The sequence below is a fragment of the Acanthopagrus latus genome, chromosome 11 (genome assembly GCF_904848185.1).
Source record: "Acanthopagrus latus isolate v.2019 chromosome 11, fAcaLat1.1, whole genome shotgun sequence".
Taxonomy (NCBI): domain Eukaryota; kingdom Metazoa; phylum Chordata; class Actinopteri; order Spariformes; family Sparidae; genus Acanthopagrus; species Acanthopagrus latus.
The window spans coordinates 24,151,624-24,165,942 of record NC_051049.1 but is presented as its reverse complement, the minus strand read 5'-3'; the positions used below and the strand labels follow the sequence as shown (position 1 = coordinate 24,165,942).

The window sequence follows — 14,319 nt, the reverse complement described above, 5'->3', positions numbered from 1 at the left end:
TTTGCTGTAAATCTGTGTGCATATTTGCCTGAAGTAACTTTTATGGTTTAATATAGTACAAAGTTACATGGAGCCTTTTAAGCATCCCAGGGGGTCATAAATGAACTATTTCATCAAAGTTTTTTACCAATGTGGCATCAATGTGTCTGGGTTCAGACTCTTCCTAATGTTCGCCGGTCGGCAAACGGCAAGTGCTGCCTGAAAGAGATGTTGAAGCCTCGGTCGCCTGCGTCAGGGCCGTGCTGCAGACTGATCATGTAATTCATTTGTTCACGACGCTGATTCACGATCTTGTCAGAGGACCAGCATCTCAACATTTTTCTTTCCTGGAAGAGGAAGAAAACATCTGGTCGAAGCGTTGCTATCCCAAGGTGCTGGCTGATGGCAAAGCCAGCGAGCGAGCAAGAGAGAGAGAGAGAGAGAGAGAGAGAGAGAGAGAGAGAGAGAGAGAGAGAGAGAGAGAGAGAGAGAGAGAGAGAGAGAGAGAGAGTGCATCCCCTGCTTCCTCCTCGGAGACAACTGTCTTTGATGAAGAGGGGGAAGAGAGTCTGACCGACTGCTGCAGACACACACACACACACACACACACACACACACACACACACGCACACACACACACACACACACAAAACTCTGGAGCGAGAAGAGCCTTGTTTGCAGGCACCACCAAATTGAATGCTCTTTATTTGCCTCAGTGTTTACAGTGGCTGGCAGGCTCTTTTGGTTTCCATGTCACTTTGACCTCTCCTACATGACTCCTTGTTTGGGCATCGGGGCTGCTCACTGTAACTGTCCTGCAGCTGTCTCCAGGTTAAGAAGGCCTGTGCTCTCCACCTGGGATTAGAGGCAGGAACTGCTCCGTCTCCGAGTGGCGTCGCCCCCAGTTCCCTAAACTGCAAACCATATGGACTCCCCCTCCATCCAGGCCGGGGTGAGGGAGGCTGCGGACAGACCGGGACGTCTGGAGGAGGATGCTGGGGTGTGTTGAGGGGGGGAGGCACGGGAAGCCTGGGGACCCACAGAGGTCTGTTTGTTCTGGGTTAATGGGTTAACCTTGATCGGGGGAATGGTGGAAGTAGGTTAAAGCTTGTTTGTTTGGAAAATTGATGAGCGAGATAAAGAAAAAGAGACGGTGTTGCTTTCAAGGGGCAGGGGGGCCGATGTGTGCGTGTGTTCAGGTTACACAGGAACAAAGAAGGGTTATTTCCAGCGATAATCAGTGCCAGAGCAGAAATGTTTTATGATAAACACTGCAAGGGCTTACACACCTAATAAATCTGTGTTTGTGTAAATCCAGAATCCGATCCCCTCAAACTACACGGGCATTCATCATCCGGACTGTCAGACCTGTCAGATGGTGGTCTGCCACATAATTGTTGATAACTGTATGTGAGTGAAAAATGCAGTCAGGAGAAGCCCCGCTGAAAGGTAATTATTTGGGATGCCTGCCAAAGGAGATAAAGACCAGAATGCAAATGGGTTGTATCGCATAAAGCAACGCCTCATACCTCTGGACTGCACCGTGCAAACGTATACTGCTGCATCCTTTTCCAGGGTTGTAAATGTACACATTTACCCAATACATGTTACATAGAATTTTTTGCATCCATGAAATGTTATCTGAATGCTTTTGGACTGCTTCAAAACCTTGTTCGAAGAAAGTGCACACAAATATTGCATTTTCTCTTTAAAGGGTAAAATCACCCAAAAATGAAAATTCGGTCTTTATCTCCTCACTATGATGCAGATGGGAAATTTGGGGAAGTTTTTTCGTAAGTCCACAAAACATTTCTGGAGCCTCATAGCAAAACATCACTGCAGCAACCACTGTAGATGGAGACCTGTTTTAAAAATGTCATTTAAAAAACAAACAAATAAAAAAAAAAACCTGGGAAAAGAAAATCACAAAATGGCTCCAAACAAGTTTGTTCAGTGTAATTTAAGTCTTCAGAATCTCGAGATCCCAGAGTGATGTGAAAAGATGACATATTCACTTCCCCCCCCTTTTTTTATGCCAAACTCTTCATTCTTCAAACCCTGTCTGAAGTGGGTGCACGAGCTCGACCACGTGTCGCAGTTGTAAATTGCGTCTTTTCAGCCAGTGGCTTCCCCATTTTGCTGTGACACTCCAGAAATGTTTGAAATGGACTGAGAAACTTCACTTGTCTTTCTGTCATTATGAGGGTGAGCATTACTTTTTCATTTTTGGGTGAACTCATCCTTTAAACGTCTAGAAAATATTAATTTGCATATTCAGCATTTGCATTTGGCCAATTCACATTACCGTCACAAAGACATTACTGGCACACACTACAGGTGCACTGGGTGTATTCAACACGTGGGATGCTGTTTAAAAAAAAACAACATATTTTTAAGGTTTAATTAAAAATGTGATAAAGTTATGCTTTTTTTTCAACTATAATCTGGTTTGACTACAGTTACTACTTTCGGTGATCTACAAAAATAATCCAGATTACATGTCATCCATTGCTCTGTTGACACTGAGAGAGTTTCTCACTGGTTCTTGTGGCCTTAAATAAATAATGCCAAGTACATGTGAGGCTCGGATTCATATTTGCAGTGTTGCTGAAGAGCAACATGGGTACTCCACTCCACTGCTGAGGAAATAACCTCACAGAGATGTGCAGTTAGGAGGAACATGTGAGCAGAGACCGTTCTTATCCAGCAGTAAATTGTTGTAAACTAGTCCTGATAGGAGTTTCCTCATGTTGCCACAATGCCAGAACAACAGAGCCTTGAGCTGCAGCAGCACCTGGCAGATTTGCTTGTCAGCTTGGCCAGTCTATTTTTCTCTGGCATTATTTCAGTCTTGGTGTGTGTGTGTGTGTGTGTGTGTGTGTGTGTGTGTGTGTGTGTGTGTGTGTGTGTGTGTGGGCGTGCGCGCGTCTTTGCAGGCCAGTTTATGCTCCTCTGTTTTTTTTACGAGCAGATCGAGCCCTCCACCCCGCTGGCTTTACAGTAAACATGCATGCACCCGCTGGAGGCTCATACAAGAAGTCAGAGGAGACAAAGGGCACTGATGAGCACAAGCCAAACTATGGCTCTATCCGTGATGTCACGAGTCTGTTCCTGGTGAAATCCAACACCACCAGCTGGTAGGAGTTGTGTCGGGGTGAAGACGGGTCCCCTTGCATCAGTGCAAGTCAAGGCACATAGCAGAAAGCACCGCCCGGAGGTACAGCCGCGCAGAGCAGAGCAGAGCAGAGCAGAGCAGAGCTGGATCCGCTGTTGTGTTGGAGAGCTCTGAGCTTCCACCTCCCTCTCTGTGTCCCGCACAGCGGTCGAGTTCACACCGCAGCAGTCTGACTAGCTCCTCTCCGAGCAAACTTTTTTCTTTTTTTCCTCTCCTCCTTCCTATGCAACTGTTGCGCGTCTCCACTTTGGATAGAGAGAGCCTGGCCACTGCGCGCCGCAGAGCGCAGAGGATCTGACGAGCTCACGTTTGAACGAGTTGGAGAGGTCTCTCCTCCGGGCTGCAGTACGATGAGGAAACTCTGAGGTGGCATTACTCCAACGTCCACTCTCACGCTTCCTTTGGCCGTCGCCAAAGGCTGAGCCCATGAGCAGGTATCCCCTTGAGTGTGATTCTGTTTTCACCCAGATCTCTGCTGCCTGGACAAATGCATACAAATGCATTTAGGAGCTCAACGGACAAGGAGTGGACACGTTTCCGCGGCAGCAACGTAAGTTGGCATTTTGTTCAACAGTATCCAGATGTTAGGCTACCCATGTGCATTCAAACTGACCCCTGGACTGATTTTCATCTGCAATGGAAACGGGGGGCTCACATTTGCGTCCTGGATCATTGGCATCTTTCCCTGACTTGGTTTGTCCCTGCAGCTGCAAGTTTCAGCCAGCAGAACGTGCCTGTCAGCCTGCTGTACTTGGGTAGCCATGACAAACACTAAGAGTTCACTATCAGAATACCTCGTCTCTGTTATTGTTGAGGGTGTTTTCAGTTCGATTCCTTTGTTCATGTTGACTTTGCATTCTTTACTTCTGCATAATAATCATACAAACAGCTGCAGCTGGACAGACTGCCTCAGCTCAGCTCAGCTCACCTCTCCCTGCATGTTGTGAATGTTTTTCCGGTGAACGTTTTCTGTTTATTCCTGTTTGATCTCGATAAACGCAGCTGACAACTCAGCAGCGGTGAGTGCAGTCTTGGCTTTGAACTCGCCATATGAACATGCTGCCTGGGATCTCCAGCGGTATAACATGAACAGCATGTGGGCCACTGCTGAAGCCCCTTCTTTTCTTTTCTTTTCTTTTCTTTTCTTTTCTTTTCTTTTCTTTTCTTTTCTTTTCTTTTCTTGTCACTCACACAGCTACAATAAGCATGGAAATAAACACTTGTGTGTAGAGAGAGGATGGCTTGGAAACAATGATGCTTATTCAGCATGTCAGTAGTGATAAATTCACGTTATACTTCATGTTGTTCTAAGCATCAGAGTGACTCATATCTTTTTATATATAAACATATGTAAAAAGACCTTTAAACTAAATTCCTCATAGAAGTGTTTATTATTGACATCCTGCATGCAGGTTTTGTTGTCCTGTTACATTCATCTGGGACTGTGGCTGGCAGAAATGTGCACCCCTCCATAGGCTTTACCTCGCAGGAAGTGTATTTTCTTCTATCAGAAGTGAGTCCAAGCTGTCTGTACTCTATTATGAATCCCTTGCAGATAACATCTAAAAAGAGCCGAGCTCACAATGCATTCTGTTGTTCTCTACTGATGGTGTTTTCTCCATGGAGAACAAAGTGGACCTGAAGAGCTCCTCTTCTTCTTCTTCTTCTTCTTCTTCTTCTTTGTCTTCTTCTTCTTCTTCTTTTTTCCTTGAGGGTGAAAATGAGAGCCTTATGGAAGAACGGAGCTGACTGAGAACAAGTGTGGTCTCCCTTGAATTCACTGGGAGAGTTAGTGTGTATGCATCAGTGGTTAACTGGCTCCTGAGCTCCAGACAATCACCCACTGTTGCAGGAATTGCTGCTCCGTCACTGGCAGCGGTTGGGCTGTATAGCTGCAGGGACTCACATACTGTACACTTGACTGAGAGCATGCCGCCTCCTCTACACAGCATTCAGTTATAAGATGATGATACACGTTTTTTCAGGAAATTAGTGGAGATGGGCAGTATGGGGGAGGAGGTCCAGACTAACTGCTGGTGAAATGTGACTTAGGATGTCTTAATGAGGTGGGCGTTGTTTATGCCTGACACAGAGTTGGCTAGAAGTAATAACTGGAACCAGGTTATTCTTAGTACCTGTGGCTGCCTTGGATAATACACGATAACACACATTCATTTTTGACATGATGGCACTAAATGACACTCGCATGGTGCACCTGTGCTTTAAATATAGGAGCACTGGTGAGTGTCACTGGCACCACTTTCATGGTTTGTCCTGTTGTCACTAGTTGGCCCTTGTCTGTGGCTTCTTAGGTATGTAGAATCATTGGCGAAGCCCGGTGGTGATTGGCTGTGCAGCTAAGTGAGGGGGGGCCCCTGGAGCCTGTTGCTGTAGCATGCATGGTGTCACCAATTAAGCACAGTTTCACCTTATCATTCACCCCCATCTCTTCGCCAGTGCCATTTGTGGGACATATTCTTGATAAGAAGTGGCTACATTAGCAAGAGTGGTGCCAGCTTTACGTAGTACGTAAAAGGTCGTTGGCCATCAGCCTTTGTTACCGCTAGTTCTCTGATGTGGTTTGTGGTGTCTGGGCCCAAAGATGTTGGATACCTTGTTTCTCTGTTATTCTGAGGAGGGTACTCTACTGATGATGGGGATTCAGATTTACTAAATGTGGACTACAGGTAGATCATATTAGGGGTATTACCAATCAGCTCTGGTTGGTTATTGTGGTTTTGATCATTTTCTGGTCGATTGCCAATGAAATAAACTTGTTTTTAAAATGTGCTACTTTGGCTCTGATGTTTCATCCTCTAACACAATGTCTCACCCACAACAATGTCAGATTGCCAACATGTCACAATCTATAGTCTGTAAACACTGAATTATCTGAAAAAGTAACTGGTAGCTGCATGCATCACATAATTGAAGTGCAGAGGAAGTATAATGTAGCAGAGAAAGGAAAGTACTTCAAATTTGTACTCAAGAACAACACTTAAGTAAATTGTACTCAGGTTTATTTCATCACTGGTTGGAAATGAATATCAGACCCGGTTTTCAGTCTCCTTGATTTCTAATTATCAGTATCCGTATAGGTGCTGGAAAGGCCATATCAGTCAACCCCTAGGTTATATTTACATCAGGATGTGAATATCAGTATACTCGCTATTTTTTAATTTGACTGGGCCAAGAACAAGTCTACTGTGAAGCTGGTGGTCAGTGTTTTCCATGTAACGCATCATTACTGTTCAGCTCCTCCAGACATTACAGAGACTGTAGCTCGCCACCTCACTGACTGTAATTACCTTTAACACGGCCTCTAATCTCTTGTTTTGCTGGCTGTTTACATGTGTTACACAGTGTTCTTCGGTGGAAAAGGGCAGACACTTGGCCAATCAGATCAACAGTAGGAGAGCGCCAGGAGGAAGCGATCGGTTGTTCGGCCACAAGCGGGTGGCTGAAGATAAAAATGAGATGCATTCAGCAAGATTATATGATCACACGATCTTGTGAATCCAGCTGCCTTTCCTAGTAAATACAATCCAGTCGAAGAATCACTTGGTAGCTCATCATATTTGGAATTTTGACTTTTAATTTTTGGTCCAGATGAGGCATAAGCTCAGTTCAATCATATTCATGTAGTGGGCAAGAAGGTGATGCTTAAAGGAGCAGTACACACAATAAAAAAAAAAAAGACTGCGAGCAAAGCTAGCTTCAATTGTGTCTGTTTCTGCCGAGAACTCTGCCACTTAATCATACGTCATCACCCTATGATAATGGAAGTGACTAAGAGGTATTTGTCATTGAAAAACAGACTTTGACTGATATAAAAACTCAATCGCAAAGCCTCCTGATTAGAAAACAGTGCCCAGGTTTCCCAGGATGATAGAATAGAAACTTGAACTAACCCTGTAATGATCACAGCTGTGAAACTGACTGAAAAAGAATCCCAAAAAGGAGTAACCTCAGCGTATTCTCCGCTGTAAGCCTGATTACTCCTGAAAAGTGCTGCATGGTGGGATCACAGCCTCACCGCCTTCTTGTTGCAGTATACTCGCCTCCTCCACACCGGCGGCTGAGGGTATTCAGGCCTGCCAGTGTGAGTGAGTGTATTTTACCCTCCTAACATCTGCAGGTCCTCCTGCAACAGGAAAAGGGCAAACCAATAAAGGCCAATGGAAGTTTACTCACAGCCCTTTGTCTGCTCGCTGTCTTGTGGACTGAGTCAATCTTTACTCTGGTCTGTGGTGACCTCTTGACTCCAGTCACCCTTCGGAGTGAGCACAAACATGCACCACGCTTGGCTCTTTGTCAAAGAAGAAGCATCCGGAAATAACATTCTAGTCTTAGAAAATGAGATTCAGATTTACAGTTTTAAGCCTGGGGTTCTTTGTAAATGCATCAGATCTGGAAAGTATTTCAAGAAGGCGATTGAACACTGGAAACTTGTTGACCTGCTAATTTTTTAGGGTTTTTTTTTTTTTGCTGAAGGCAATTTGGACTTGAGAACAAGACAAGCGCACTTAGTGCTTCCATAATGAAGTAATTATGATCAGCACACAGGTGCTAAAGCTGAAACACGGCCAGTAGGACCAGACATTGGCCGCGGATCAGTTACTTGCTCATGTCCAGGAATGTGTTGGTGGAGATTGAGAAGTGAAGCATGCAGGAAGAGAACACCTGATTAGCGAGAAACCTGCTTCACACATTCATTTTGTGAGTTTGTGTGTGTTGCTGCCTGTGTGCCTGTGTGCATGTTTGTGTGTGGGTGTGCGTGTGATGCCTGACCTTTGAAAAATGAGGGATCTGCTGCATATGTGATGGATGTAATTTTTAATTTTTGATTTTAATACTTCATTTTTAATGTGTGTCCATTACTGGAAAGGGCCACGAACGAAATAGGGAAGAGAGAAACAACCACAAAAAAAACGCACAAGCTTACAGAACAGAAACAAATGAAAGGGCCATGTCTCCGTCTTGTCATTGATATGTAAACACTGTCCATTTTCCCCATTTCTCTCCAGATTGCTCCTTCTGAGTTCTCATCCTCTCAGTTCACTGTTCCATATCATACGGTTTCAGCCATTCGTCTGATGTTGGTTGGTTCAGCTTCATACCGTCTCTTTGGAATGGCCTTCTTTCAAGCTGCCAACAAGATTTTCATCAAATTCTCTTGTCTTTTCTTAACAACACAGTATCTCCTATGAGGTATCCCAAGTAAACGTCTAAACATGGTCTAGGTGCAGCGTAAAGCCAAAAGCATGTGTGAATGGACTGCATTTGTTTCCCGCATTGTCTCCAACATGGTTGAACAGGTATTTGCTTTAAATTCCGGGCATTTTACAGAATCTTGATGTCTTGGCAAAGTGACTCACGTCATGAGTTACTGCCTTCCCCCTGTTTTGAGCTCCACTCTATTTAAAAAAGAACTTGGGCTCAGCGCAGCCACACTTAAGCAAAGGGGGCATATAACTGTGGAGTTTAGACAAATGCTACAAGGTCAAGCTCTATAAACCTCAATTTTCTGAGTAATGACTCCATGTGGAGTACTTCGAACGAGGGCTGAATCTACTGCTGTGATATTCTGAGGGAAATAATCTTTTCAAAGTCAACAGAAGGGATGGAAAGAGACGGGGCAGTCGAGGCTTTTTTCTTTCAGATGGCCCAACATGTCCTTACAAATCAAAGAACATTTCCACCAAAGCGGAGAAGAGCAGCTGTTGGCCTTGTGCACGATTTTTTTTTTACCCCGCACATGTCAACAGCAGTTTCGCTGGTATCCCTTCCTTTCTGTTTAAGTTAAACATTTCAGAGCTGTATGGGTAGATTAACAGCTTTGCATGCACTGTTGCTGCTAATGGATTTGGTAAGTGGCCTGCCAAATTAGACTTGTAAACAATATACCGTGAATGTCACGGCGCACAAAGTGACCCCCTAACAGACATCAGTGCTGAACGTAAGAAAATTGTTTCCCTTCCCTCATGAGGACTGTAAACAGAGCTTGAGTGAGTTCGCTCCTATTTGCCAAGTCAAATCGAGCACTCTCCACTCGCCTCTCTCAGCCTCTTTTCCGTCAGTTGAATGAACCATTGTTAGGGATCCAAGCTAATTTTGAGGGGAGAAAGGCAAGATCTGTTACTTCTGGAATGATTCATTGCAGAGGGGAGTTTTAAGTTGTGATTATTTATAGTCTTGACATGACACCCACTCCCCACATAGTGGTATTTCCCTCAGTCAACAGAGCAGTGTTTGGGGAGCTTTGTCTTGCTTTCGCCAGTCTTTTCCATTAACTGCGACGACTGGAAAGCATGTCATAGTGTGCCGCCCCAAGAAGTGGTGAAAGCAGTGGCTCTGCATGTAGCCTGGCTGTGAGTCGAAGTCTTTATAACAATAAAAAAAAAATAATCTTGCAAAATGTCAAAAGTAATAATAAGATCCGTAAAAGTCCAACAGCTGACGACGGAAAGTTGACAAATGGTCGGGTTAAGGTGCCAGAAAATTCCCACCACTTGCTCTTGCGTCACTGTAGATGTCTTGAAGCGGTGACCTGCGTCTGCTTGGTGGCAGAGCCTCAGCGATGCCTTAAATAGCCCTGAACAGGGAGACTGTGTGACAGACAGGCAGAAAAAGGCTGTCCGAATCAGCATCAGATGGCCACAGTCGACGCTCCAAAAGGGAATGTTCAGTGTTATATTTAGTTTTTTCTTTTTCCTTTTTGGTCTACTTTTAAACGCCGCCAACCTTTAAGCAGAACCAGCCACTTGTTGGCTTTATACATTTCAGATTTATCCTCTCAGCAGATGAGCGGCTGTTACGATATATTACCCTCTTTGTTTTCCTCTCTTGCTTTTTCCTGCTTCGGGGATAAATCTGTGTCCCAACAGAGGAATGTCGCACCACTTTCCCGATGGGGAGCAGGTGACGGGCACAGCTCATAGTGTTTCTACTTAGAGTCATTCCTCTCCTCTCTGTTTTCTCTTTTCTTTCTCTCCAGTCTGCAGGGCCACATTGCCCCGGGAAAACAAACATGGCTGCCTGTCTGTGGTGATCCATTAAACAGGGCCACATAAACACTGGTGGCTTCTTTGCCGGGTTAATCTGGTCCTCAAAGACCATGAAGCTATCACACTATTTCTAGCCATTACGCTCACATAATAAGCCAGAAGGTTTCAGGTGTGACAGCAGCCTGTGATTGATAGTACCCTTTTTGGTAGTCTTACGTAAGCTCATATTAAAAGAGCGGGGCTACCGTCTCCTCGTGTCTTTTGTGCTACCACCACACTGTGTCGAAAATCATCCAGTTGCCAGAAGCCACAGAAGGTTGTGTCCGCAGCTGTCTCTGTGGGCAGGGCTGTCGATGTGATTGATTTGCTTTAAATGTACAGAGTACGCTTTGAAGCTTTCATGATAAATGCTCTGCAAACTATGCTCAGGGTTACAGTTGTAGGAGAAAAGCGATGATGTGACTGGACTGATGTAACAGTCGAGCTACTGTTGAAGGAAAGATTTTAAAATCTGAATATCCCACATTGACAAAATAGTTACTGTTCTTTTCTTTCAGTTTAGTTTTAAGTCGTTTTAAATCAGTCGAATTTCAGAAAAAAAGTTTCGTAGCATTAGGATACCAACAGTGATGACACAATATGATCCTGTTATAGAGACGCAAATGAATGACCTAAAAAGTGTAGGACTGAAGTATGGAAATGTGTGGATGGATGGTGTGACAAACAACTCTGCACTCTGTTTATTTTACAGCTGGATTTGTGCACAGTTTAATGCTCCTGTAGTTTTGACAGAAAATGAGAAGAAGATGGACGCTGAGCACACATAAATTGAAAAATGAACAATTACATTTTTTTAAAAATGTAGCGTAAATGCACCTGTTTAGAACCAGCATTGACATGATCTGTCTATGTCAAGTTTGTCTGAATAAGGAAAAACAAATGTCATTGCAGTCCGTACAGTAAAGGCACACTCCTCTTGGATTTCTCACATCTCTTTGGCCTTTCACTGTTCGTACATAGTACTGCTGCCCTCTGGCTATATGGTGGGCAGTGCCACCTAGAGGTGGGGTCAGTGAGGGTCAAAGGACTGTGGTTCGGTGGATCTATTAAAGAGTAAGGTCATAATGTGCTTACGTTTAAGTTTAAGACAAAGGTCCCAGCATCTCATTGTGTGATTAATACTATTTGAAATTAAAAGAAAATCTACGAAAAGTGTTCACAAACAAGATGTTGTGCTTTTACTTTACTGTATTTTCAGAGTACAGCTTTTGCACACCTTAAGATCGACAGGTGCGTAGGAGAAAACCGAAGGATGACTAAATCAGCAAAAACACGCCTGCACACTGTCCACAATGAAGACGTGGTTTGTGCATTGCTATAAAACAAGAATATTTCATTGTATTTGTGGCTCTAATGGAATATGTCATTTCATAATGTCCTCCTGTTTATTGAAAAAGTAAAAAAGAGGTTTAGAAATCGAGATCCATGAAGCAAAGTGCTCTCCACAAGCTGGAGAAATGAATCTTAAATGGCAGGCGTGACACTTCTCTCTCCAAATCTTAGCTGGGCCTTCTCTCTCTCTGTGGTCATAACTTTGCCGAGGCATGCTTCCATTAAACTGTTATTAACCAACTATGCCACAGAGACGAAACCCACCATCGTCTGGACACAATAAAACATGACACAGAAACAGCCCCTGCCTGACTATATTTTCAGACATGAAAATGTCACAGTTGACTGCCTTCGTAAAGGAAGGAATCGGGTTGCCTTTTAAAGGGCTGACATGTTCCCCCGGCTGATTTCACATTTTTCTGATGAATTGAATGACTGTTTAGTCTACAAAAAAAGAAAATAAGGCCCACTAAAAAAAGGCACATCACAGATTCCCAGAGGCAATTGGTTCGACCCCAGATTGCTTGTTTTGGACAATAAGCAATCCAAAATCAAATAGCATTTGATAGAGAATGATATAAAAAATTACTTGGATATCAGAGTTATTTTTTTTTGTGGACTAACTCATCGACTAGTAATTTGAGTACAACAGAGTACAAAGATATAATTAGATTACCGATACATTCAATAAAATAAGATTACTAACAGGATTACAGTTCTAAAATAACAAATTATATACTTGTTTGTAACTGTACTTACACTTTTTGAAAGTAATCCTCCCAACCCTGACAATGAACACAAAGTTTTCAGGCAGCAGCCTACATGCATGGCAGGATTCATGAGATGGAATATATTTACCTATGTATGAGTTCATGTTGAACAAAATGAAGTCATTTACTCTTTATCAGTTATCTCGCTATCAATGACTGATCACACTACACAGGATACAATTTATAATTTACACCAGAATACATTAGTCTGTAGAGCTGTGATGATATTTCCCTTTATTATGTTAATGGTGTATTTGCAGTGATAACATGTGGGCCCAATGTGAAAAATATGATAACATGTAGATAGATCTTTGTGCTAATGTTATACATTTTTCTAACGATGGCCTTCTCGTTTTTAATCAGCTGCCAGGTGTTTATTAAACTCTCATCAAGGACACTTATGATGCACTTAAGTTTATATTTATAGTGGTGCGTTCCATTGCACTTGGAACACTGATAAAAACAATCTCCAAAATGGAGAGGACGTTATCTGGTTATGAGGCCTTAAGCAAAAGTTAGTCTTTGAGGGTTTGCGGTGGGAGCCTACTCCTTTTGTCTTTTTTCAGCGCCCTTCACTGTTAAATCTGCTGCTAAATTTTCAAACTTTCTATTCAGATGCATGGGGACGTTTCTAGATTGAAAGTCGGGAATACCGACCCCTAAGGACACTGGAATGCATCATAATTTACGTACCACTAGCTGACAACGGTTAACCGTTAAAAGGATAATTTAGTATACTGTCGAGACTGATACAGCCATACACAACCATACAGTTGACAGAAGTCGAACTTTAAAAAAGGCAGCCAATTATTTCAAAAGTAACCTTTAGTCATAGAGTTACGTAATATATTATGATGAGACAACCCACGGAAATTAGCGGCATCGTTGAAGTTATGCAGGGGGCCGTATTCGCTCTGACCATGGGAGGCAAACCTAGGTTCAGTCCTAATCCTAAAATAAATCTCTAAATCATAATTTCAAGACCCTGGGTAACCTATTACGACTGGCAGTGCCTAGAAATATGTTTGTAAGGCTCGGGAAGAGGGTGGGGATTTGTTAGCTACTCACTGTGTACCCTTCTGTAGTTTGAAAGCCAGATAGCTAATATGAAGTTAACACAATGCTAGCATTAATTTAGCTGTCCGCAAATGCTTCCATGGTTAGCATTGCTCAGTTTGACATTGACACAGTTAAGGTAGTTAAGGATAATGCAGGGGTTTTTTTTGTTTTTTTTTTAAGTCTATCAGCCCTCACTCGCTAGCCTAGTGTTAGCTTGTATCGTGGACCGTTGACGTAACTGTCCGTTATTGCTCGCTCATTAAGGTCTTTTCTCAAGGTCATCTCATAATAAAATGGTCTCTGACCTGTTCTTGTGTAATAACAGGAGGGAGGCCCACATCTTGTTTAAGGCAATAGTATAACAGTAGGTATTGTTTCATGATATTGTTTCATTATTCTTGTGGTGGGCGTTTTGGCATATACAGGTGCAGCTAGCATTAGCTAATGTAGGTTCCACATTAATATACCGGCTGCATTCCATGAGCTTGAGGTGTTTCAGTGCCAGGGACCTTGTAATGTGAGTATCCTCAGTCAATTCATGCCTTGAGTGGCCATTCCTGCCCTTTCTTATGTACACAAAGGTTGGAAATACGTCCTACCTCCAGTGTCTCAAATAATTGTCCGCTACCAATCATGAAATTATGATGATGCCAGTGTTATATGCAGCCCACAAACAGTGTTTAACTCACATTTCACCGGCAGATAACTATTCAATGGGCCACAACTCTTTTTTTACTAGACTAATGTTGCTGTTGTTGGACTGGCTTTTAGGACAAGAAGACAATTTTGACAGGCCTTCTCTACCATCTACCTAGCTAATTTGCTGGTACATTAACTGGGGCATACCTCTTGTTTGTCAGCAAGGCATACACTAGCACTTTGACTCTAAATTGGTCGTTGATGACGGGGACGCTCTTTCTCTTCGTGTAAGCAGAAA

At 43.2% G+C, this 14,319-nt stretch overlaps 1 protein-coding gene across 6 annotated transcripts in view; it reads left to right on the top strand.

Moving 5' to 3' along the window:
- The first annotated feature begins 2,934 nt into the window (after positions 1-2,934).
- The window catches only part of LOC119029103 (collagen alpha-1(XXIV) chain), a 95,804-nt gene continuing 84,419 nt past the window's right edge, over positions 2,935-14,319 (top strand). Inside the window, exon 1 of one of the 6 annotated variants that reach the window (XM_037115694.1) lies at positions 2,935-3,704. In XM_037115694.1, the coding sequence (XP_036971589.1) occupies positions 3,652-3,704 (53 nt within the window). In that variant the 5' untranslated portion in view covers positions 2,935-3,651. Of the gene's footprint in view, positions 3,705-12,836; positions 13,261-13,369; positions 13,519-13,770; positions 13,900-14,267; positions 14,309-14,319 lie in introns of those variants that run through there. The other 5 variants (XM_037115698.1, XM_037115693.1, XM_037115695.1 and 2 more) reach the window with 5 other exon arrangements.